The sequence below is a fragment of the Nipponia nippon genome, unplaced genomic scaffold (assembly GCF_047370975.1).
Source record: "Nipponia nippon isolate SJK-2023a ecotype South Korea unplaced genomic scaffold, ASM4737097v1 scaffold_19, whole genome shotgun sequence".
NCBI classification, from domain to species: Eukaryota; Metazoa; Chordata; class Aves; order Pelecaniformes; family Threskiornithidae; genus Nipponia; species Nipponia nippon.
In genome coordinates, this window is record NW_028262335.1 from 1,576,184 (window position 1) to 1,600,428 (window position 24,245).

The window sequence follows — 24,245 nt, forward strand, 5'->3', positions numbered from 1 at the left end:
GCAGCCCCGGGCCGGCGGCCGCGTCAGCGAGCGGGGAGGGCGGGTTGTTTGTGCCTGAGAACCGGTCTGAACCGGCGGGAGCCGGCCGGGCCCGCCGCCGCCGCTGCGCCGCCCTCGGGGCGGGGCCGCCCGCGCCGCCCCTCAGCCGCCCTGGAAACCCGGCGGTTAAAAATACCTCAGCTTTCTACAAAAACCTCTTTTTTTTTTTTTTTCTTTTCAAATAAAAAACCCTAACGCTGGAGCGGCTTTCGCTCTTGCGTGGAGATTTTTTTTCTCACACAGCGCAGGAAAGCGCCGCGGTTACGCAGTGAAACAGCAGCGCCTGTGTCAAAGCGAGGTCTGAGGGAGGTAACCGGCCTCTCCGTCTCAACCTTTGGGTTTTAGGTCGCTTTTTATTTTTGAAACCTTCCTTCAGTGCCCGACGCTCTGCCCACTCTAGAAATTAGCACCAGTTTCCCCGCTGGAGGAATGAGCCCCAAAAATCCCCCAAAATGGGTGACTTTGGAGCCTGCCCCCACATCTTACCACCACCGCTGCTGTGATATGAAGCAGGTAGAACGCAGTTGTGAAATAAAATAGAAATTTCAACAATAAAACAGACATTTCAACGTTGCCAGCTCCTCTGGAAGAGCCCACGCCCCCCATCTTTCATATGAATATACAATAAAATCCTTTAAAACATTATCATCAAGTTAAGTGGCTTTTTTATTTCATACATAGTTTTCTTTGCATGAGCTGCCAAAAAAAGTGTGGACATTTTGCTGCAATTAATACCCCCCCCATCCCCCGCAGTACTCCCAGTAATAGTTGGTAATTACTGGCTCTAAATGACAAAGCAATTAAGCCTCTTCCTAAATTTGCAGAAGTAGGTGTTTATCTAAATCTGGTCTGTCAGCCTTTGTTTCTGTAGCAGGGCCCAGAAGCTTTGCTGCTGCCGCTGCTGCTTTTTCAAAGTGCATTTGATTTCTTTGCCTCTACAGGCAAAGAGAGATTTCTGTCTTTCTCCAAATTAGTTTCAGGTTGGGAGTCTTAAAAATGCCTCATGTTAGGGAGGGATGCAAAGGAAAGGGGTCCTACAAAATTATATCTATTTTATTACGATGATAACTATTTAGATAATCTCAAAAGACTTTGTTGTTTTGCATTCTGTTAAAGAGTTGTTGTTTTTTTTTTTTTGAATGCTGTAAAGGCTTCTTGCAATTAGATCAGAGTCTTTGTTAGCAAATACGAGGATTTCTGGCAGCTAAATCCGGACCCTCGTGTGAACTTGCCTTATCCTCTGCTGGGGGAGAAAGACCCGCTGCGTTTTAAAAATACCATTTCTAAGTCACCTGCGGACAGCTGCAGGTCTGCAGGAGCGGGAGCCGCTGTCTGCTGCGAGGTTTGGCAATTTCAGGTCTTCCTAACCTCCTTTTTTTTTAGGAACGGTGGGAAAACCCCGAGCTATATGGAGGGCACGGCTGCTGCCAGCGTTGGGGAACACGTCGTCCTCCAGAGCTTTGTGCCGGGCTGTGGGTTAAGCTGCCGAGCGTCGATTTTCTTCCCGCGGGCGTGCTGCAGTCTGGTGCCGTCGGTGGATTGGGTTTGACTTTGGGGTTGTGCATGCGCGTATTAACAAAATGGTCACTTCTAATTGCGTTTTTAAGGCTTTGATTTCCTTCCAAGTATTTTGCTTAATCATCTTGAGTAGGCTGAGGGAAGGAAAGAATTAGCTGAGGTCAGGGAAGTTGAAGCTGCCCGTGTTACTTCTTAGAAGCCGGGCATCTGAGGGATCCCGAAGGCAGGAAGAAATCTGCCTCCCGTTCTCTTCCTGCTGTACGCCGAAAGAGCAAGGGGAAATCAAACCCCCAAAAAGCCAAACAAAACAGGGAAACGGCGCGGCGCGATAGGCTGTGCTGGGTGCCTCCCTCTGCACAAATGGTCCAGATTCCCCTTCCTTCACAACTCGGATGTGAATCATCGCTAAAATAGATTAGAGGGATCGTAGTCTAGAAGTGCCTGCTTGTCTCCACTGATGATGAAGGGAGTCTAGACAGCTCAGATGGAGACACATACATTACAGGCACCAAAAGGTGGGGGAGTGGATTCCCGCCGTAAAGACCTGTGGAGTAATGGGCAGTTTAATAATTTCTAATGAATATTCACGTGGAGTGGGCAGTTTAATAATTTCTAATGAATATTCACGTGGTGGGATGAATAGCAAAAGAGGAGGGCTGTATCGAATGCTTCCTGAAAAAATACCAGTCATCACGGTGATCAAACGAAAAATCCAGCCGCCGCTTGTGTTCAGCCATACATGTTACATGAAGCGTAGACAGAGCGTCCCTTCACATCTTAAACGTCGGACTTGCAAATACAGTGATTTGGGTTTTTTTTTTCCCAAAGCGGACGTTTCTGGCTCTGCCAGAGGCGTGGATGTGGGCACTGTGATATCGTCGGGAGGAGAACCTTCCCCTTAAAACCTAAGGGCTGGGAGAACAGCTCTCTTCCAGGCCTATTTCTGAGACCTGGGCATTAACCTTAAAAACAACTTTAAGTAGAACATACTGTGCTTAAACTAAGGTCACAGGGACGTGAATTAACGGTAAATAAACTTACTGGGGGAAGAAAAAGAGAATATTGTCCCTCAATCTTCGCCCATTGAATTAAACAGATGCCCTTAACGTCCAAGCATCAAGCATAGTCCATCCGCAGCGTCACAAGTGCCGAAACCACCGATGATGGCATCAAGGTTTTAAGTGTGAAAGCTTCTTAGCGGGTGATTAGATATCCCTCTCGAGATCATTACGGTCAGTGGCAATGCCGCGCGGAGAAGAGGGTGCAGCACGTTTACGAGTGGAAAATCACAGACTCGGGAGAGAAGGGAGGGCTTCGATGTTGTATAGAGGAGAAACAATTTATATGTGCCAGGAGGAAGTCCTATTTTTAAAAAATCTTTAAGGGAAGCAAAAGCTGAGTTTCCAAAAGGAGGAAGAGGGAGCAGTGCACTGTGTAGATGCCATATTAATAAAACCCATGAAAACCTTGCATTATTATTTATTAAGTGCCCAATACAAGAATAAAAATAGCCCTTTTGGTGTGCATGGCATTAAGAAACAAGACTTCTCTGTGAGTCCCTCCTTCTCACAGGAATCCCGTAACAAAAGTAGGGGACCTGCTCTTTTGGTTCCCGACGCTTGCTGGGTTTCAGAAGCAAACAGCCCATCTCCTTCCAACCGCGGGTCCTCTCTCCTGCTGGGAGACGTGAAACGCGGAGCCTTTCAAACACTTGTCTCTGAAAAATGTCTGGGGTTCGGTGTGCAGTTGCTTTATTTAGTTCAAAGCGATGATTTTGGCTAGAAGACACTTAGAAATCTAGGACGGCAGCAGAAGTACCTTTTGGAGAATGCTTTCTACGAGAGAGAAGTGGTTTTCAGGGCCGTCTCCTCATTTCTTCCACAGTTGCCTTATATTTTCCACAGATGCCCAGAAATCTTCATCATTTTTATACCTGGGGAAAAACATGAAAGCCTTTAGAAAGGGGAATAATTAAGGCACATCTCCAGCAGATCCTGGCAATAAGGGCATTCACGTATTTTATTATCTGTCATCCATTTGAGAGTAAAAAGCTTTTCTAGCGCGATAACGTGTGAAAGAAAGGCACTGTTCTCCTCCTGAAAGTGAATTCCCAGGAATGAGCCAGCGCTGGCTCCCCACGGACAAATGGTGCCGGGCTGGGCTGATTGAGAGATGCAAAGTGCCCTACTTAATTCTGGCTGCTACAGGTTTGACCTCCTTGGATCATCTGACACCTCCTTTGCTGCAAGATCTCAAACCCTCAAATTATGTAAGATTTACACAGTTGCTTTGAAGTTAGTCCCTCCCTTCAATGTTTGTTTACTGCCTGGTATGTCCTGTTGTCTGGATTGTGAAGGATGAATAGTCACAGAAAGGAAGCTATCGGGTTAGTGCAAATTTTCTGTCCCTCTTCGCTTTCTAAATGCGCGTGGAGCTGTGTTTATCCCTGTTTCAGAGTCCGGGAATACGCCGAAGACATCCCGCGCCGGTCGGGGCTTTGCTGGGTGAATGCTGGCGTGTAAGTTTTCGGTTCGTTTGTTTGTTTTGAGGCAGAGGGAAGCGAGGAATGGCTTGTTGTGTTTCTCCAACAAATAGATGCTATCTAACAAGTATTTCAGAAGTAGTGTATGTTGGTTTTGCTTTTTAGCATGCAGTTTGCCTGCAACTTTTAAGAAATCACGTGTGAAAAAAGGAAGATGCTTAATTAATGCCGTATGTGTGGCTTGCAGGCTGTGCTGCTATGGTTTGGAGGTTTTAAAGCCTGCTCTCTGTCAGCACCAAGTCCCGCAAGGGAAGCACGCAGGTGGGGCACGTGGGCTTTGCGTGTGGGAATTCCTCGGAGGACTTTTCTTCTGTCCCGTAATCTCCAGTGTACCAGCTAAATTGCCTCACGCTGCTCCTCCTTTCCCAGCCCTGGTAACGATATGCAGCCGCTGCCACATGGCATGGAGGCCAGCGATGTAAAGGCAGTCGATCCGGGGAGTTCTGAGGATGTAAGGCATTTTTCATTTGCATTTTTCCCTACTTTTGCATTTTTCCCACAAATACCTAAGTCCTCACCCTTGCTTTACGATCCCTGGTTCGTGCGATGGCAGCAGGTTGTACATCTTAATGCGATGGTGAACAAAAATGGCCCTGGACTTCTGACCACGTGGAGGTCTAACCACTAAATCATAACAGATACTGCTGAATTAAATTACAACAGGATGCTTTTTCTGAAGTTACTCTTAAAAGACAAACACGAGGACCACTCTCTCATATGATTCTGGTTTTGATTTTTCAATTTGAAGGCTGGCGTTACTCTAAATAGTTGCTTGACAAATGTAAAGACACATTTTCCCCACCAACGTGATATGCATTCGCTAGGCTATAGCGCTTCACCTGTTCCATACAAAGATTGTCCTTTTTTTTTGTTTTCGTGACTTAAGTGTTTTCTACCCATGTGAAATTTCACAGAAAGTTCTACTTTTAGTTATATTTTTATTTGCATGTGGGCAGAAAATGAAGTAATTCCCAAATATAGTCCTAGCCAAGAGATCCATCTGTTCTCTGCATTTTTAAATGGCAAATTAATCCTTAGCATACAACTCATCAAATGTCTTCTCTTTTATAATGTATGCCGCCTGAGATCACAGAAATGACTTTTTTTTTCCCAGGCCTTCCATTTTCAGTAGTCCTTTACGTGAGAATAACAGCTACCATTCCGGTTTGACGGAGTGCTCGTGTGCATCTCCCAGTTGCTGTAGTTGGTCTAGAAAAGGGTACGAAAGCCTCCAAAATTATTCTTCCCTTCATCTTATCGGCGTTTCTTTAAAAGTCTGTAGAAGGTAGAAATTCTGTTTGAAAAATACCCTTAAGAAATGTACTTATTTCTGATGGAGAACTAGGGTCGCCTTGTCCGTTTTCTCTTTAGATTTCACTCTTTGGACAATGGTGGCCATTTTTAGAAGTACTGAACTTCCACAGCGTTATCTGCCATAAATGGAATTTCTATATGAAGCTTCGCATGTTCCCAGTTTTACTTAAGAGGCATTGTTTATCAGCTGTGTGTCTTGGCATGCTTTTCATTGCAACTCCCATCCGAAGAACAATTCTATTTGTTTATAGGAGAGGATGCACCATTTCAAAACCACTCCGAATCGGGAATTTCAACAAATGGCATTTTGTGTAACGCTAAAACAGTGCCTCGAAGAGGGAGGCGATGATCTCGGCCGCCTTTTGGCAGGGCAGAGCACAGGATTAGGGGCTTGCTGCCCGCGCGGGCAGGGAGAGCAGCCCCGGGGAGTAGAAGGTAAGGAGCGGCCGAGGGTGAAGTCGACGGGCGTGCGTGGGACCGGATGGCAGACAAATGAGAGCCGTCAGGGATGTAGGGCATAAAAATAGTGCCAGGTTGGTTTGGGTTTTTTTTAAGGCAAGGTGTGATGCTTTTCTAAAACACAAAGACAGAATTAATTTTGCGGGTCTGTTTGCCGTGATCTGCCGGCAGCTTGATGTTAAAAAAACATTTCTACCTCTGCAAGACTGAAATAACCTGGAGGTGAATCAGAGCTGGCGCTTCTTTGTTTTTAGCGTATGTATGAAAAAGGCTTTTCTTCTGAAAAACATCCAGTGCTCAACACAATGTCCATGTAGTTAAGGCCAAATGCTTTTAGAATTGTATTAAGAAGCGTTTATTCCCAGGAATCACTTGACAGTGCTTTTAAGGCAAAAGAAGTTGCTTTTTACTCCTCAAGTAAACACGTAGTAACATACTGGAACAGAGTAGTGGTTGCATTTTAAATGGCACTTTACTATCCTGGCTTATAGACGGTACTTGGAGTAGGGTTGTTTTTTTTTTAAAAATGCTTGGTAGATCCCTTCATGAAAACAGTGCAGTTGTTGTTTAGGAAATTGCCTTTAAATGTTGGTTTCTCGGTGTTTTGAAAAGATTTGGCCTCCCGCGAGCCAGGAGATCAAGTTCCTCAGCCTGCTCCCTCGGTGATTCATTGAATGACCTTGGGCAAAGCCCTTGGCCTCTTCTTACCTTACTTTTCCATCTGCAATGCAGGGGTGTTAAGACATATCTACCTCCCGTGAGTCTTGAACTAAAATGTTTTTTTTAAGAAGATTTTGTATGCTCTGAGGTGACAGTTGCAAAATACTACTTCAGATTGTCTGCAGATAGCTGGCCAAAGCTGTTTAACAGTATTATGCTAATTTTGGCCAAAGGGTTGAAAGCGATTTTTCTTCTAGACTGAACGAGCCATTCCTCTGCCGTAACGGTGAACTCTGCCCTGCCGTTTCTTTTAAAAGCCGCTGTGATTGCAGGCTTATCGGTGCCGGCAGCCTTGGGCAGCAGCTCTTCTGCAGACATGTCCCAGCGGCGCTTGAAATAATTTGGCTGAATCCCAGTGCGGTCGGAGGAGGTGGGAGTTTGGGGTGGCTGCAGCAGGACTTCTCACGGGGGCTGGTTCTTGACCCAAGGCTTCCCTAGATGAAGGTAATGTTGAAAAACAGAGGCTTTTTGGGCTCGCATGTTCTCACACCCAGCCTCTTTCTTCCCTCTTTGCACTGGTGGAAGTTTAATTGTGGGAAAGCTACGCCAAAGAGCTGGCTTTGTACTTCACCCTCAAGGCCTCGATGACTTTAATCTTTCCCAGCACCGAGCTCCGTCACCATGACCCTTTGCTGAGAAAGCATTTCCTCCGCCTTCCCGGGGTTTCCTTTTTGAGCGTGAGCGGTCCCACCGTTCCCTGGGAGCATCCGTGTTCCGAAGAGGCGGCGGCTGGGGACGCAGGCAACTCCAGCTGCTCCCAAGTTCAACACCAAACCCATCCGCGGCCAAGTTAACAGCCAGCGCGGGGAGCAGAGGGCTTGGATAGCGTCTTCCCAGCAGTAGTAAGCTGTTTGTGGCTCCTGAGTCAGCTGTTTGCTACGTAGATAGGCTGATGTGTTTGTAACCAAGACATTTTTTTTTTCCCAGGTTAGTGTTTTTTTATTCTTGGCTGTGCAAAGTTCAAGCCTGAGGACAGATGGACGTAGGTCAAGGAGCGAGGTGGTAACGCTGACTGTGGGTTGGGCGCAGTCTCCATCAGCCAGACAGGGATTAATATAAACGTACATATTTTTAGCGATCGTAATGGATTATTTAGTTGCAGGGAAGAATTAAAAGGAGCCCACAGCTTTCTTGAAACCCTCAGAGCATGTGGTTCTGGGGGTGGGAGTAGTCCTTCGTCCTTCTGAGCAACTTCTTCATCTTTTCCATGATGCATTTCAGTTTGTTTTTGTTTCTCATCCAAGTTCAGGTGTCAGACATCATGATAAAATGACTAAAGTAAATATATCAATATGGCCTGTCACAGAAATTAAAACGTGATGTTAATAAGCCAGTCACTTGGCGTGGGTTAAATATATAGTAAATATTATCTGGAGACTGTATCTTAAAAAACTTACTGGTCAAACACTGAAAAAATACTGCAAACAGCCTATATTACTTGGCCAGCTGAAAGACAGTGAGTTGTCATGGTTGTGTTGCTTTCCCATGGCCTTTAAACATAATTTAATTTCATTTCTTTCGATTTAGGATTCCAGCCTAGCAGGAGATTTCTTAAGTCTCCTTTCTGGGCGTGGTAAGACAGAAAAAGTTAAGGGAAAGGGGATGTCCTAATTCCACTTGTCTGCAGTATTTAATGATCTTTCTGCAGCGCAGTAAATGCTTTTTTTATTTGTTGTGTGCTTTTTGTGACTGTTTTCTGCTTACACGCAGTAGGTTTGTTGTTTTGGTGTTTTTTTTCCCCTCAGTAGATTGTTTTATCATAGCTGTGTGTTGTTAAATACTTCTGAGGCTGCGTGTGTGACATGTACAAACCAAAGTTCCTCGGGTGGCGAGTTCTCAGCGGCTTGAAAGGGTGCCAAGAATGTCATGCAGTCGCATCCCGGCGTGCTTTGCACCGCGGGCTCCGAAGGTGCGGGAGGCCGGGGCGGCGGGCACAGGGTAATTACACCGAGAGGATACTAGGTGTAGCTCTCTGCTCCCCAGCTCGCTTTTCTCCACCCTTTCACGCCGAGCAGCCAGCGTCTGCTTATATACTGATTTAAAATGTAAAGCTTTGTTATGAAATGGAAGAGCAGAGTTCAAGCTCTTTGCGGTATGCGCGTGTGGGCTGAGCCCCTCCAGCTGCTCGCCTGCAGTCTGCAAAATATGGTAACGACTTGTTACCTCTTCATCTCTTCATACAAACAAACTTCAGATGTTTGACTGCGTTTTCTGATATCTTTAACTTCAGGTTCAACAACTCCTTTTAACTGGGGAAAAAAAAAACGTATTTATTTCCGCAGATGTGAGAAAGGTTTTTTTTCTTACAAATACACTGATGCGGACTGGTATTACGCAGGACACATCACGTGTACAAAGCAACTACCTGCTGCTCACCTGCATATTTAGGTCAGCGTTGGAATCGGCTCCGACAAAGAGATGCTAACCCTCTGCCCAGACCTCTTGAATTTTCATCGTGGTTATTCCTCCTTGAGCGTGGCAGAACAGCCATCTGGACTGATGGAGTCACCTGGTGGTGTCTGAGTGCTGGATGTTGGCTGGCAATAATCGGGTCTTGCTAATTCTTTTTTTCCAAACAAGACATTGGTGCATTCAGGATACTTTGACCGATTTTCTGGTGCTGTTTTCCCAGGCCCAAGAAATCTAACTGGCAGTTTCTTTCCGAGGCCTATTGATGATATATGAAGTATCACAAGGATTTATGTCTTCTGGGTAGAGCTGACCAGCACGCAGCGCTGTCACTAGCTGACTTTTGCAGCTGGTGTTTTTTGCATAGAGATCATCTACGGTGACTTAACTCGGATCTGGAAAGGGAGGGACGAGAAAAAAAAAGGTTCCTGTTGCTTCCGACTGTACGTTAACTTTGGATTTCCTGACCCGACTGGGGAATCTGCTGCTGACATCAGCCGTGAGAATAACCTGCCCTCGGCTGGGACTCGTGCTGCGGGAGGTTGTCCTGTGGTGTTGTCCTGGATAGATCTTTCTAGGAGATAATCTTTACTTAGAGATTATTTTGACAGGGTATTGAATCATAGCTGATCTAGGCAGAGTTCCTGATTTCAGTTAATTTTGGCAGGAAAAAAAGGTAATCGCTCTGCATATTTCTGTAAAAAGAATCCTGGATCATTTACCAGTTCTGGTTAAACATTTTTTGAAGGCAGCTATTAAAAAAAAAAACAAAACAACTTTTCACTTTTACTTTTTTTTCCTGCTGAGATTTGGCACGTGTTCCCTTGAAAAATGGAAAGGCTTTCCACTGATTTTAGGTGGCTTGTTTCTTAACTCGCTTTGACAATCGGAGGTTGGTTTTGTTTTGTTTTGTTTTTCAAACGCGAAGTTTGGCAGCGCGTCGCCCGCCGCGCGTGTTAGTGCTTCTTTCTGCTTTATTTTCCACGAAGGCCGCGGTGTTTCCAGCTCGCCGTAAGGAAGGGTAGTCACCAGCCTTACAGCTGACTCACCGTTCTCAAATCAATTCACAGAAATGACGATTGTCCCACATTTTAAAATTGCAAAAGGGTAGGGCAGGTTGTGAGATCCCTTGATTCAGCGCAGCTGCCGTTGACGAAAAGCAGCGGGTATCCTGTTACATTGACTGGTTTGGAGTCTCTTTTATCTCCTTTTTACTGGGGAACAAAGAGAACGGCTCACTTTGTATTCTTCGCTCAAGCGCTTTCATTTTTCATACATGAACGGAGCGTAACTTCATAGTTGCTAGAACTGCAAGACGCAATTACTTGAAAATGAGGCATTTCTGCGGAAATGAGGACTGGTTATGTAGGTTGCGCGCACCCAGGATTTGAAATGTCATTTTTGCAGTTATAAGCGAGAAAAGGAAAATTCTGCGTGCTAAATTAGCTGCAGCGTACTGAAACCAGGCATATTTGGGGCTCCTTTTTGTGAGCTGAACCCCATTGCCGGATTCTCACGCGTTGAGTCTTTGGGACTCAGCCCATATGGATAAAACTTGGAAGACTGGATTATGAAGAGATTTTATCTTGATTAATACACAGTAGATCCATAGATAAATACCGTGAGTAAGAACACACGCGTCCTATATGCTTGTAAAATGTAGGCAATTATGGAGGGCAGATTAGTATTTTAAAAGGGCTTGTAAACTATGCTTGTAGTAGAGCGCACGTGCAAGAGAAGGATTTCATGTCCACCTCCTTATTAAAGTAGGAACGATCTCCTTTATAGCTAAGGTTTTCCACCTGATTTTGCCAGCAGTCAAATAAAAAAATCTCTTATTCTACATTGCTATGATGCTATGATAAAAGCTGGAGTGAAACTAATTTTAGAAGCTGTCTGGGCCGGACAAAAGAGCATCTGAAATCCTTCCCAGTTAAAACTTCCAAGTTATTCACGTCACCAGAAGAAGTCTGCAAAGCGCCGAAGAGGCAACCAAAGCTGTAAGCCCAAGATGTTTAAAAAAGCAAATTCCCAGCACGGGCTCCCTCTCTGTGAAGCGCGTGTGTTGTGACAGCGCAGGAGGTGGGTTTTTCTGCATGCTGGCATTCTGCTCCGCTGAGTTTACATGGATGTTGAAGAGCAGGTTTTCCCGTGTTGGGAAAGGGCTGTGTGCCAGAGCACGCTCTGCTTCTGGAAAAAGTCATCGTGGGCTTAATACTGTTAGCGGAAGCGCAAAATGAAGTTACAAAGCCATTTTCTTAGGCCGTTTCTGGCCTGCCCCGAGACCTATTGATTACTTGAAATACTTTCAAGAAGCGGGATATCAGAGCTGTGGTTTTAACCTGTCTGTTATATTCCCATGTTAAAATTGCCCTTGCTTGTTTTTCTGAAATTAATTGTGCCAGAAGAATTTTTAATAACTTATTTTCTGCGAGTTGGCAAAGGACAGTTGTTTTCAAAATTACTCACAGGGAAAAGAAAAGCCATATTCTCATTTTAATATTCTGGGAACATGTCCTTGTGCAGCTTACGTGCTTTAGTTTTGTATATTTTTTAAAGCTGGGGTAGTTGAAAGAGAGTTCTGTTTTTCTGCTTGAGACTACACATAATTCACTGTCAGATGCTTTATTTTGATTCTGCTGTGTGCTATAACTGGATGACACAGCAGCTATAATTAACTCTTCCATCATTCTCCTATTCACAGAACATAAAACCTTTGACTTACTTTTGAATTATTACATCCATGTCTCTTCAATTGGAAAAGTGATGAGGCTTTCCCTAAAGAAAGGGGAATTGTTCTTGCCACCATTTTTTTTCCCTTTCTAAAAACAGAGTCAGGAAATAATGAATTTTTTTTCTGCAGTGTCTCAGAAAGTCTTGATTTGCTTAGGGAAGCGTATCCCTAAAACTCCCTGGGGAAGTGGAAATTAATCAGCATGATCCTTGTTTCCCAAAGTTGCGTGGAATTCAAACTTTTGTTGTAGAATTTATCGCCCTGTTAGGCTGCTGTTTCATCGCCTGGACGTCTTGTGGTGTTACCTGGAGAATATCTTTTTTTTTTTTTTCCCAGTGGAATGCTGTGATTTTAACAGCATGTTCCATATTTTAAACATTCTCATAAAAAAAGCTAAAAATAGCCTGTTCCCATGTTAAAGCACTGCTTAAATAGAAATTCAATGCTGCCTCTTACTTAAAAGATACAATCTTAGCAAAGCAGAATATTTAAAATGCTTGAGGAAGTACGTAGTTGATCATAATACCCAGCATCAAGACGTGAGAAGGGAAAGTAAAAATGCGTACGGGGCAGAGGCTTGCTGCAGCCCTAAAATCTTATTTTAGCCTTCCCCAGGGGAATGGTAAACCACGCAGTACTGCTCTCAGCTTGGGAATTATTTTCAGATTCTCCCCACACACATTCTCTGACTATATTTGTGTATTAAACTAAGTTTCTCTTCTCTTTGACGGTTTATTTCATAGTAGTAGGCGATTGCTGATGTTACCCCTTGAGAAGGCCTGTTAACATGGGGCCGGGTTTGTCCTCCTTTTCCCAAAATGCTGTAGAGAAGATCTTCAATTTAATGAGGGCTTGAGGTGATCCAGCATGGCCAGAGTTAGCAGAAGGGTAGGAGGCAGAGGGGATGGGATAAATGGGCGAAAGATGAAGAGTGAATTGCAGCATGCTTCACTTGTAGCAATGAAATAGTTTATTAATGAGGAGGGCATGAAAGCAGGTGGCACAAATGCAGGTGAGGCAGAAAGAAAGACGGTTCACAAATTTGGAAGAAAAATGAGGCCGTGAACGGGCATCTTGGTGGTAGGAAATTCAGAGCTGAGAAACACGAGGGACTGTAGATTGGGAAGGGGAAACATGATTGTGTATCCCATACCAGGTTGGGTGGTGCAGGGCGGCTGCCCCTTGGCGAGCGGATCGCAGAGCCTGCCTCGGAAGAGGAGGGCAGGAGGAAGGGCTCCGTTTTTCCCTCCTTTTCTGGCATGGCTTTATTTTCTCTCCTTTCCCAAAGCGACGCTGAACTTCCTCCTCCGGGGACGGAGGAGTAGGAGGAGAGTGTGTGGGAAAGGCACCGACGTGTGAAGCGGCTCGATGTCAACTGGACGGGAGGGTTGCAAGGGGAGGGTGCGAGTGGGAGGAGAGTTTCTCATGTTTATTATTACTTCTGCATTTGTGACCTTTTTGTTTGGTTTTGTTTTGGTCTGGTGTGTTTTTATATCCTCCTTCGATTGTTTGTAAGCATTTTGGGACAGAGATTGCCTCCTTTTCTGCGCCTCCAAATATAATGGGGACAGAGCCCAGGGGCTTTTAGTAATGTGCCACAGCTCTCGTTATGTTCAGAAAGAAAAAAAAAAACAAAACCCCAAACACTTTTCTGGAATGTTTTAAGAAAAATGACTCTGTCGCTGTTACCCTGGCATTACATAAACTGTACTCTCGCAAAAAAGGAGTGTAGTAGAAGGGGTCACAAAATCAAATAATGAAAATGATTAGAAGCCTGAAATGGTTTCCCCGAGAAAAGACTAGAAAAAGTTAAATGGTTTAATGTAAAGAGGGAATATAAGAAGCCTACGAAATACTTTAAGATTAGAAAAAGATAAACTTGCTTATCGTTTTTCTGATGTGGAGAGGAGCAGAAAAATTAGATCGAAAGCAGCAAATTTAAAACTGACGGGGTTATTTTTGTACGTGGCAGATCTCCCCCCTCCAGCCTCCGAGTTAAAATTCCAGCAGAATTTTTTAGAAGGCTGCTCGTGTAATGGAGAAGGAGAGTCTCCAGGGTTATGTCAGACAAAATTATTTTTAGCGATGTTATAAGCCCTCATGCCTCAGGGAAGAAATCAGCCACTGAAGAAGATGACGTGTCCCCACTGGGCAAGCTTTAATAACATTATTCTCTGTATTTCTTACTCTCCTGCGAAGCATCTAACGATGTGCACCGTCAAGAGTCGGTGGACTAGACTGACTCCCTGTATGATCTAATATGCAAACCCTGTTCTGCCGTAATTATTGTTTATAAAAGATGTTCTGGGGTCTGAATTCTTCATACCCTGAAGTTGGCCGCTGAGGCTGAGCTTGCAGGCAGTGTTCGCTGGTTGGTACGTTGCCTAGGTTATTCTTGAGCAAAAACCTGCCGTGGTCTTCTCGCACGAGGTTTTCGTATCGTCAGAGGTACGGATCTTTTTTAAAAGATGTGCAGGAGGCAATAAGGAGAGCTCTAGGGTCGACACTCGGATTGACAGCGACGCCTGAGAGCACGATAATATTTCTTTTTTGTACGTGAGAGCGCGGGGAGGGACTTTTAGGCTTCAGCAGACCTGTGTACCCTCTCTGTATTTCTCCAGTCTTCCCACACAGCTCCTAAGCTGATACAACATTGTATTACACTTAATTAAATCTACGCTATTGTCACGGCGCGTAACAGGATCTGTCTGACATTTTACCCATATTCCGTTTCCCTGACTGTCTCCTCTGAGGGCTTTGTAGGAAAATATTTGTAGAATGACTTAAATTCCTATGTATAACTGGGCCGCGTTACAGAAACTGGATTTTCTGCCTCAAGCAAAGGAGAGAGAAGGGCCTGTAGATGAACAAAAACTCTTGATGTTTTGCTTTCTGATTAAAATACCTGTGTCCTCTGGTCGCTTTGCATCTCTGTGCACTCATCTGTCCTTTCCTTCATGCCCTTTACAGCAGTGACTCCAGCAGCAGCTCGAGCGACGAGTCCCCAGCGCGGTCAGTTCAGTCGACAGCCATCCCAGCGCCCGCGTCCCAGCTGATTCCATCTCTGGAGAAAGATGAACCCCGGAAAAGTTTTGGGATCAAGGTTCAAAATCTTCCAGTGCGCTCAACAGGTAAATTCACTTGGGAAAGTGAAACAGGGAAAAAGGGAATAGGAAGCAGGTTAGGGACCGGTTAAATAAACTTTATCATGTCTTTGACATGGCAGCCTTGTGCTGCCTCCGAGGACAGGATTCTCTCTCTGCTTCTGCCTTGGTTCTTGTGTGACGGTGGGAAAATTGCTTAATTAGTGACCATCTGTGAGAAATCTTGCAGGTCCCTAGCTCAAGTCCCTAGGCTTGAGTACTTACAGCTACTGGAGCTGGTGCTTTGAACAGTAATGTGGATTTCCCCAGGGAAAAACCTGAAGCATCTCAAATTTTTCACTTAGAACTTGGACCGTTTGTTCTCGCTATGCCTCAGTTTCTTTTTTAATACAAAAACTTTAGGGTTTTCTCTTGCAGCGTTGAGTGCTGTACAACACTCATGAGCATATTCGTAATGGCATTGAATATTGCATGGTAAATAATGCAAGAAACCGCACGCTGAGGAGTGCACATGATTACTCTCTGTTCCCTGTGCTGAGTGCAGGAGAGATCCCACAGCAAAAAACAGCATGGGATCATTTGTAAAACGGTTGTAACATAATTCATGGGTACAAAGGCACTGGTTGAATTAAAATGTATTAACTTGGTGAGCAGCATACCTCACAATATTAATATTATTTCTATAGATTTTATTTCTGTAATATTCCTTGAAGTGACACGACGCCGAGGTAAATACCCCATAGATCCCAGGCAGATTGTGTGATCATGAGTCAGATTTTGCAAAATCTGACGGATCTGCTTAGTTGTCTTTCTGAATTGACTGACCTGAAGGCTGTATAACTTTGATCTCCGTTCCAGGTGCCTCATCCCAGCTTTGGAAAACTGCTCTATGCAGTATTCATGTGGGATTATTAATGAAGTAACACTGTTTATTTCTTCTTCATGACAAATTGGATGTCTCTTAGAAGTAATAACCACACGCTGCCAGCTTTAGCAATGTAAAACCTTGCGTGTGTCGTTTCTTGCGTTTAAAAATCAAGGCGAAGAGAAAGATCAGCCAGAAGCTTTTGGCATTGGCAAAATTAACATCCAAAATTAAAAAGGTACTTCTGTGAACACTGAGATCCAGGTTAAACGGGGTGCAGTCACATTTGAGAAGGAAGATCAGATTTCTTCATGTCTTTTATGGTGCCATTAAATTGGTAAAAAATGTGTTTTAGTAGTACTAATGTTTATTTGTTGGTTTAGATACAAGCCTTAAAGATGGACTTTTCCACGAATTCAAGAAGTACGGAAAGGTGACATCGGTGCAGATTCACGGGGCTTCTGAGGAACGGTATGGACTGGTGTTCTTCCGACAGCAGGAGGACCAGGAAAAAGCACTAAATGCCTCAAAAGGAAAACTTTTCTTTGGCATGCAGATTGAGGTCACGGCCTGGATAGGACCAGGTAAGGTCCATGCCCTTCTTGCACCGGACACTTGACCGCTCTGGGCGTATTCACGGGCGGTTGTAAAGAGGCAGCATAGGAGGGAGAAATGTTAAAACTGCCTTTCTGCAGAAACATAATTTAAAGAAACTGTGAAATACGCCAGAATAAATTCCAGAGCAAGAAGAGTGGATGCTCCTCGGTCAAAGAGGGAGAGATTTCCAGTCTGAAACCTCAGAGAAGGAAATCTGCCATCCTCTCAAAACAGTGGGATCTGCTGGCTGCTGGAAGAAACAATCTCATCTTCCGTGTCTCAGCAGAGCAGAAGCCAGTGGGTGGTGTAAGCATATCACCGAGTCCTCAAAGGCTTGGCTTTTCTGCTTTTAATTAAAACAGCCAACGATGGCTGCATTTTTGAGGCTAAGGCAGCATAGCCCAAATGACCAACCAGTGAAAACCGTAGCATTGAGCACGTGGTTGTCAGTCTGTACTTAGTTGCTTGTTTAAAAATTGATCTGTGACAACAGACTTCTTCCACGTGCTGTTCCCCCTGAAGTACAGCGAAGCCTTATTTGAATTCGTGGTAGGCATTAATATTTGTTAAAAGAAAAAATTTCTAGAGAAGCAGTTGGAGTATGCAGCTGCTTTTCACCTGGGGATGCTCAAATTCCTCGGCACTCACCCGGTGGTGTGATGCAGAGATTTCAAATTCCATCTAAATAACACAATTCACAAGTGTAGTGCTGCATATTTTTGTCAAAGACATTGGTTACTCTCGCTCAGATCATATCTGCTCATCAGGAAGTAGCCTTGAACAAACAAATCGACGTGAACCAAACCCACATGAAAAACACCTCTGTGCATTACAAATTTCTTCCTCTCTTTTGCTTCTAGAAACAGAAAGCGAGAATGAATTTCGTCCTTTGGATGAAAGGATAGATGAGTTTCACCCGAAAGCAACAAGAACTCTCTTCATCGGCAACCTGGAGAAAACAACCACCTACCATGACCTTCGCAACATCTTTCAGCGCTTTGGTGGAATAGTGGTATGTGAATTCTCTGTGCTGCGTAGGGTGTCGTTGCCCGTTCATTTTGTACAGACCCGTAAAACGCTACGAGCAGTAGTAAATCGTAATGTTGATGACAGATAATTCAGTCTTTATACAATAATCTGAGTCATTCATCTTGCTGGAATGTATCTGAAAGCTTTTCTTTGCATTTAGAGTGGAATCTTAGCACACGTGTATTGAGGGGATAACTTAGCAGTAGAAACAGCCCTAGGAGCATTTACCAGAAAGGCGTCTTCTGCTAGCTCAGAGTGTTTGCAGAAAGCCTAACCAGGCGGCTGGGGTGTAAATACGCCTGGTGGTATTTTCATGTTGAATCGGTACAGCTCTCTGAAGGCTCAGTTTCCTGTTGACTTCTGAAACAAAGGGCTTAGTTGCTGCGTGTGGAAGTAGCCATCAGCTATCGCAGCCTGTGCCCTGACGATAGGGCAGAAGAGGCGCGGAGCAGATGGGTTAGTGATGACACACGTGGGATTTGGGCTTTCAGCTGAGCAGGCGTATCTGAACGAGAGAGAGCAGCAGCCATCCCCCTCTCCTCTCCTCATGCCACTTTCTATCGAGTCGTACCAATATTGCATTTAAGAGAAATTTTCCAGAAAAATAAATTAACTATCCACGATCAGTTTAATTAATTGAATCTGGGCTTCAGCACTGATAGTTTCTGTACTCGCTGGTAGCTGTGGCTGCTTATGAACACGTCGTGCCTTAATCATTGTGCTCTGAAATATTTTTGTAACCGTTGAGGTATCAGTCACACGTACCAGGAACCCCATACGTACTTCCCCCCAAAAAGAAGGGGAGGCGTGCTTCCGTATACGATGTGGACAAATATAAAATTTACATTTTATGATGTCTGCCAGCTCTTGTGCATCCGGCCTCTGCTGCATCCTTGACATCAACACTGATTTATGAATTCACGCGGTGCCTGTGGCTCAAACCCTTTTCTAATGTTACACCAGCAGAGCTGTCCTGATAAAGATGCTTATCAGAGGTAGTGCGCTGTCTTGTAAATTGGCTTTTCTGTGAAATAGTGCTGTCCTGTCAACTTTATTAATCGGTCAGAATTTGGCAGCATTGCTACCTTGCACAGTTTCCATGAGAACTTAACAAGCTCAGGTGCAAAAGGAACCAGCTTTATAACCTTCCCGATGGGTAATGAGCAAAGTAATGATATTTTATTTGCCTGTCAGAAGGAATTGCTTGCCCAGGGTGAGTGGTCAAGTAGTAATTTGCCACGGTTGCAATAGTGCTACTTCAGACTCTTGGAAATGTAGTCCTCTATTAATATTCCACTTAAATCATTAGGCCAGGGCTATAGAAGTCTAATAGTTGTGTAAATCTCCCTGTTTACTTCTGTTTTCCCAGATAAAGAGCTCTTGGGTGAGACCGTATCAAACCGCTGCCTTGTCCCTAAATTTATTAACCATGAAATTAGTCTGTCCTGGATATTGGAACGGTTGTGCTTAAATTCCTGTGCTGGCGCTGGCATGCAGCTCATAAAGGAAACTTGTGCTGTTTAAACAAATAAAACGAAACACTCCACCTTCTATTTTCAGCTCGGAATGAATCATAATACTTTTGGTACATTTGCCAGTACTAGTGCTGAGCTTGAATGTTAACCAAATGTCAACTCCAAGCTCGCTGGGTTTTTTAAATTGATTAAAATCAGCCTTTATTAGGCTTTCATAGCTTTCTCGTGACTGCGCTTACTTTTGAATGGGCCTGTGGTGGCTTGGGGTCAAATACCAGCGGCGATAGAAGTTAAGGATCTTTTTTACCTTTGCCCTGTCAGTGCCAAGTCGGTTCAAGAGACGAGTCCAGCATCACTTTGTGTTTCTAGGAACAGGATGGATCATGTTTATTTGGAAAAGAAACCCCGCTTGCCTCTTGGCTCAGAACTGAGGATCGGAGCAAGTTGTTTTCTCTTGAGCCTTTGCGAGTGAAAATTAATCTGTATTTCTTTGATTCCAAGTTGTCTCTTCTCGACATAATATTACCAAATGAAAGCTACTGTTTGTTGCTCAGGTCAGGCTTACTTCTGCGGGGTTGAATTTTAAATGAAGAGCTTTCCCCGCGTCAGTAAGGATTTGGTTTTGCCATTGAATGAGATACAGCAGAACAGTGAAGTTCTTAACTGTCAACTATTGTTTAAATCCTCTCTCTGAAGAAAATACTAATTAAAGAGCGCTTGCTGTGTCATGTGTGTCTCTCAAAACAAAGTCCGCTTAGATCTAACTGACACCGCTGAGTGTCCTTTTTGGCCTGTTGCTGACTGTCGATTGTTTTGTTTTGTTTTGTTTTTCCCCAGGATATCGACATTAAAAAAGTGAACGGTGTTCCTCAGTATGCATTCCTGCAGTACTGTGATATTGCAAGTGTGTGTAAAGCAATTAAGAAGATGGATGGGGAATATCTTGGAAATAACCGGCTCAAGGTAAAGAAATCCTCCCATGGACTGTATCCTTCTTCTTACTTTTGTTTACAGCATCATAGGATATTTTGCAGCAGCACAGTTTTTTAATGCGTAGGGCAGATTAGAGCGTGATGCTTTCCACCACCACCGTAATTGGGATTAATCAGCATTTTTGTTGGCTGTCTCGGCAAGGAGCCCCAGGATTGGGTAGACTTGGAGGCTGACATTCCCTGGCCTTGAAGGTCTGCGTCTGGCGAGGCCGTGCTGTACCAGTACTGATGATCAACAGAGGCTGTCAGTCCCCAGAGCTGTCAACCTGTCACTTTTCAGAAGCATTCAAATTGTAGAAGTAACAAATGTTGTCAAACACTGTATTTGTTTAAGCATGCAGAATTATTTTCATTAAGTGCTATTTGATTTTTGTCTTGCTTGCACCTGTGCAAGATGCTAATTTTAGAAAACGGGTACAAATGACTAGCTTTCTTCAAATAACTCTTTAGTTAGGCGTGCTCTGTTCACTTAGTTTAACGCTTGTGAATTGTACTGATGGAAGTTTTGCCCTTTTGTGTTCAGCTGGGTTTTGGAAAGAGCATGCCTACAAACTGCGTGTGGTTAGATGGTCTTTCTACAAACGTTACGGATCAGTATTTAACTCGACATTTCTGCCGATACGGGCCTGTGGTAAAGGTAGGTGGGAGGCTTTGGTGTGTGGTTTGAAGTTGTTACTGTCTTCCTTTCTTCCCATCCTGTCCTTTCAACCCCGACTGTCCAGGGCTTTATAGCTCAGGTAGAGAAATTCTCTCTGGGGTGTAATTTGGCCGACAGGGCTCTGTAGCTTTGCATCCTGTTGATCCGATACGTAGAGCAGTCGCTTCTGGTGTTTTGAAAACAAAAGAAAAGTATTTCAAATGAGCCGAGATAATGAGTATTGGAAACTCTTGCTCTTGTGCAGTACAGTCTCTCCCCAACAAAATTTCCTTAGAAGGCTAACATTGGAGGAACAGCAGTCTAATTACGTAGTTACACTCATGCATGCTAATTACATAATTAGACATAACTATATTTTTTTTTCATCAGTCCAAAAAAAAAAAGACTTTTTAAAAGCAGTCAGGATAGTCACGCTGACAAAAGCACGTGAAAGAAGAGAGAAAGTCAATGATCGTGCAACATAGCCGTATCACACAGTGGGAGCACGTTACCTGCCCCGCCGTGGGTCGGTGCTAGAGATTTATGCGCGTGCTTAAACTTAAGCGTGTGAGTTGTCCCATCTATTTCTGTCGGACATTGATGTGCTTAAAGTTAAGCAACGTGTGTAAATCTTCGCAGGATCAGGGTCTTGCCTCCTTAAAGGATTTTTGTGGGTTTGTGTTGCAGCTTTGACGTTCTTTATTGTAGCTGTTGTTGCTTGAATAATAAGTTGATGTTGCTAAAGGAAGCTAATATTTGGAAACTGGGCGTTTAGCAACTGACGAGTGGTACTGCAGACTGTGATAACAAAAACCGTTTCCATTTTGGAATTAAATGTTCCCTTTACCTTTTTTCCCCCCTAAAACACATTGGAAATTTTTCAAAAAACTAAAAGTAAACAAAGAGAAACTGTAAAACTCAGTCACCAAAGAAAAAAAACTAAAAGTAAAATACAGAAAAACAAAATAAAGGCATAATATACCTCAAGCCACAATATCCACAATTCAAAGCAGTCCCGTGTCCTTTTATTGTCTCTTCATTACAATACGCCTCATCAGAAAAGCCTGGAAATTTACCTTGCTAAAAATTATTTTCTTACTGGTATCCTCATGACTTAGGATTTTGTTGGGACTGACATTAAGTCCTGTGGATGAGGCTCTTATTTGGTTTTTGTTTTGTTTTTTTGTTTTTTACAGGTGGTGTTTGACCGCTTAAAAGGCATGGCCCTGGTTCTCTACAATGAGATTGAATATGCACAAGCAGCTGTAAAAGAGACCAAGGGGAGGAAAATCGGTGGGAATAAAATTAAGGTGTGCAGAATGACCTCCAAAACAAAACAAACAAAAAAAAAAAGAGAGAAACAAATTGTATTTAGGCCTTACCCCTTAAATGCTGGCATTTGCAGACTGCCAGTCAAAAGGAATACTTAGTGGGACACATATGTCCCAGATATCAAAGGCTGAAACTATTTTTTTTTATACTCGGCTTATCAAGATGTTAGGGTATCTTGAACCGTTACTTATAAAGCCTTCTCCAGTATTCTGCCGTTTGTTTCACTGAACTTGTCTCTCTCAGCTCCTGAGTGTTGGTGTCCGTGTTAGTACCTCATTTACCCAAATCCAAGGCAAACTTTTGTCTGTTTTCATGTTAGCAAAGTGAAATCTGAGGGCGTGAGTTCCTCCGGGATAACACATCGCTGCATTTCAGCTGCTCCGTGGTGATGTCCCAGCTCTTGACCTGGCCGAGGCGATCTGCGGTGGTTTGCACGCCGTAGTCATGGGGTACAGCCGCCCAAGCGTGCAGTCTGCTCTTGCAACGGTAGCTCCTTCCTTGTAACAGATTTTTAAAAATAATAATTAAAAACACCACTTAAAAAAACAGAAAGTACTTTTTCCTGGAACAACACTTAACATTTACATGTCTTGGATTTGGGTGAATGTGGTAATACCTGTTACGACTGTCCCATCAGTTCCACTAATTGGGGACGCGAGGTGTCAGCCAACCCTCTGAATTATCTTCCTCCTCCTCCTTTCTTCTCTCCTAAAGAGTGGGTAATGATTTCAAGCATGATCTCTCATCTGGTGTATTAACCTAGCAACCTCACACCCGCTGGGGTTAGGAGTTGGATATACTGCAGTTTCTAAGCGTGGTGGTTGAATATAAGTAGCCTTTATATGCAATAAAATGTGTGGTCGTTTAAAAGTTTCGTATTTGTGTTTGTGGGTCTTGCTACTTAGCGACTTTGGAATAAGCAACACCCATGACGCATGTAGGCCTGTGCTCCACGGCTGCGGTTATACAGATGTCTAGGCTGATTTAAAAAAAAAAAAAAAGAGGAACTGGAATGTTAAAAATACTGCATTATGTAGCATACACGTAGTTAAATCCATTCTAATCCTTAATTTTTTGCATCAGCTATGCCATTAGCTTCTTAATATTGTCAGCCTTGGCTAGAAAACATCAACTCTTTGAGTAGCTAGAATAGGGAGCTGCAATTCAGGAGGCTTGGTTCCTTTCCCGTCCCTGCTGTTGCCTTGCTGTATAACCCCGGGCAAATAATGTGGAGCCTGAAATAGATTAATAATACTGACCTGCTGTAGCACTGCGTTGAGATGAAAGGGACTTTGGAACTGTAATTGGAGTCGTCGTATTAAAAACATGAATACCACGATAATAATGTGTGTTTTTCCTGCTGGTTTACTGAACAGAAGCCTCTGGTCTGGCAGCTACACCAACATGGCTCAGTAAGGAGGTAGTTATACAGCTCCACGCAGCTGCACTGAGCTACGGGAGAAAGGTCTTTATTCCTGGGGATGCGTAGGGCCAGTCCTGAGAAGCGTTTGACTTTTTTTTTTTTGTTAAATATTATCATCCCCATTTTCAGTTCTGCTCCCACCTTCAGACTCTGCAGCAGACAGTGAAATGTTGTCAAAATGGATGTTTCTCTCACTGAACGTGATTTATCCTTTATTTTTCAGGTGGACTTTGCAAATCGAGAAAGTCAGTTGGCATTTTATCATTCCATGGAGAAAACGGGTCAAGATATCAGAGACTTTTATGAAATGCTGGCAGAAAGAAGGCATGTATCAATATATTTATTACAGTCTCTTACTTTTCCAGCATCATCTTAAGTGCAGTTAAACTTTCTTCATGCCGTAATTATTAAACGAACAGTTGTTTCTAATCCTCTCAACTTTATCCTTCTTTTTAGAGTTTTATTAACAACATTTTAGCATATTTTAATGTCTTCTACCTTTTCAATATCTCTTTTTTTAAACAAGTTTAGGTGGTCAGACTTAAACCGTGCAGATGAAAGCAGACAGGATATCACACATCTGAAGTGTAGCTGGTTACTGAAATTCATACTTAGGTGGCGGTTTCGGCTGTCTGCGTGCTCTGTGTATTTAGTATCCAGTTACTGTGATGGGTCTCCAGGACACAGTTGTGAGTCATTCGTCATTTCTCAGGATTGCAAAGAATAGCTTGTCTGTAATGCCTCAAGAGAAATGTGTATGTTAACGGGTGTATATACAGTCTGATAAACTACTGCTGCTCATCTGCTGAGCCGAGAGTAAAATTTGGTCTTCCACCTACCCCTTTTTACCAGTCTAGTTGGTTAACTTGATAAAATAATGAAATACAAGTGAGGCTACCATTTTTTTTTTGTCTATTTGACATGAGAAATGTGTTCTGTGTTGACGGCCTTCTGCAGCATCTGTCATGACGGTGTCTGGCCGTTTTGCACATGCTGCAAAGGCTTGTGTTTCCCCTGCGTGGCCACTTAACCTCTGCAGAGAGCAGCCTGGCACAG

General features: G+C 43.7%; 1 protein-coding gene and 2 long non-coding RNA genes across 9 annotated transcripts in view; 1 reads left to right on the forward strand and 2 right to left on the reverse strand.

Moving 5' to 3' along the window:
- SPEN (spen family transcriptional repressor) overlaps positions 1-24,245 on the forward strand; it is a 68,214-nt gene that overhangs the window by 29,432 nt on the left and 14,537 nt on the right. For 4 of the 7 annotated variants that reach the window (XM_087755666.1, XM_087755668.1, XM_087755669.1 and 1 more), the window contains 7 exons: positions 14,706-14,866; positions 16,088-16,288; positions 17,162-17,313; positions 19,643-19,768; positions 20,321-20,434; positions 21,631-21,744; positions 23,413-23,513. In XM_087755666.1, the coding sequence (XP_087611792.1) occupies positions 14,706-14,866; positions 16,088-16,288; positions 17,162-17,313; positions 19,643-19,768; positions 20,321-20,434; positions 21,631-21,744; positions 23,413-23,513 (969 nt within the window). Of the gene's footprint in view, positions 1-14,705; positions 14,867-16,087; positions 16,289-17,161; positions 17,314-19,642; positions 19,769-20,320; positions 20,435-21,630; positions 21,745-22,144; positions 22,253-23,412; positions 23,514-24,245 lie in introns of those variants that run through there. The other 3 variants (XM_087755671.1, XM_087755672.1, XM_087755673.1) reach the window with 2 other exon arrangements.
- On the reverse strand, positions 248-10,086 carry LOC148056004 (uncharacterized). Its single transcript, XR_015704405.1, has 3 exons — positions 8,969-10,086; positions 8,405-8,841; positions 248-3,490 (listed from the first exon to the last, which is right to left on the reverse strand). It is a non-coding gene; the product is annotated as an uncharacterized LOC148056004 (long non-coding RNA).
- LOC148056005 (uncharacterized) lies at positions 22,147-23,394 on the reverse strand. The gene is made up of 3 exons (XR_015704403.1): positions 23,026-23,394; positions 22,383-22,474; positions 22,147-22,263 (listed from the first exon to the last, which is right to left on the reverse strand). It is a non-coding gene; the product is annotated as an uncharacterized LOC148056005 (long non-coding RNA).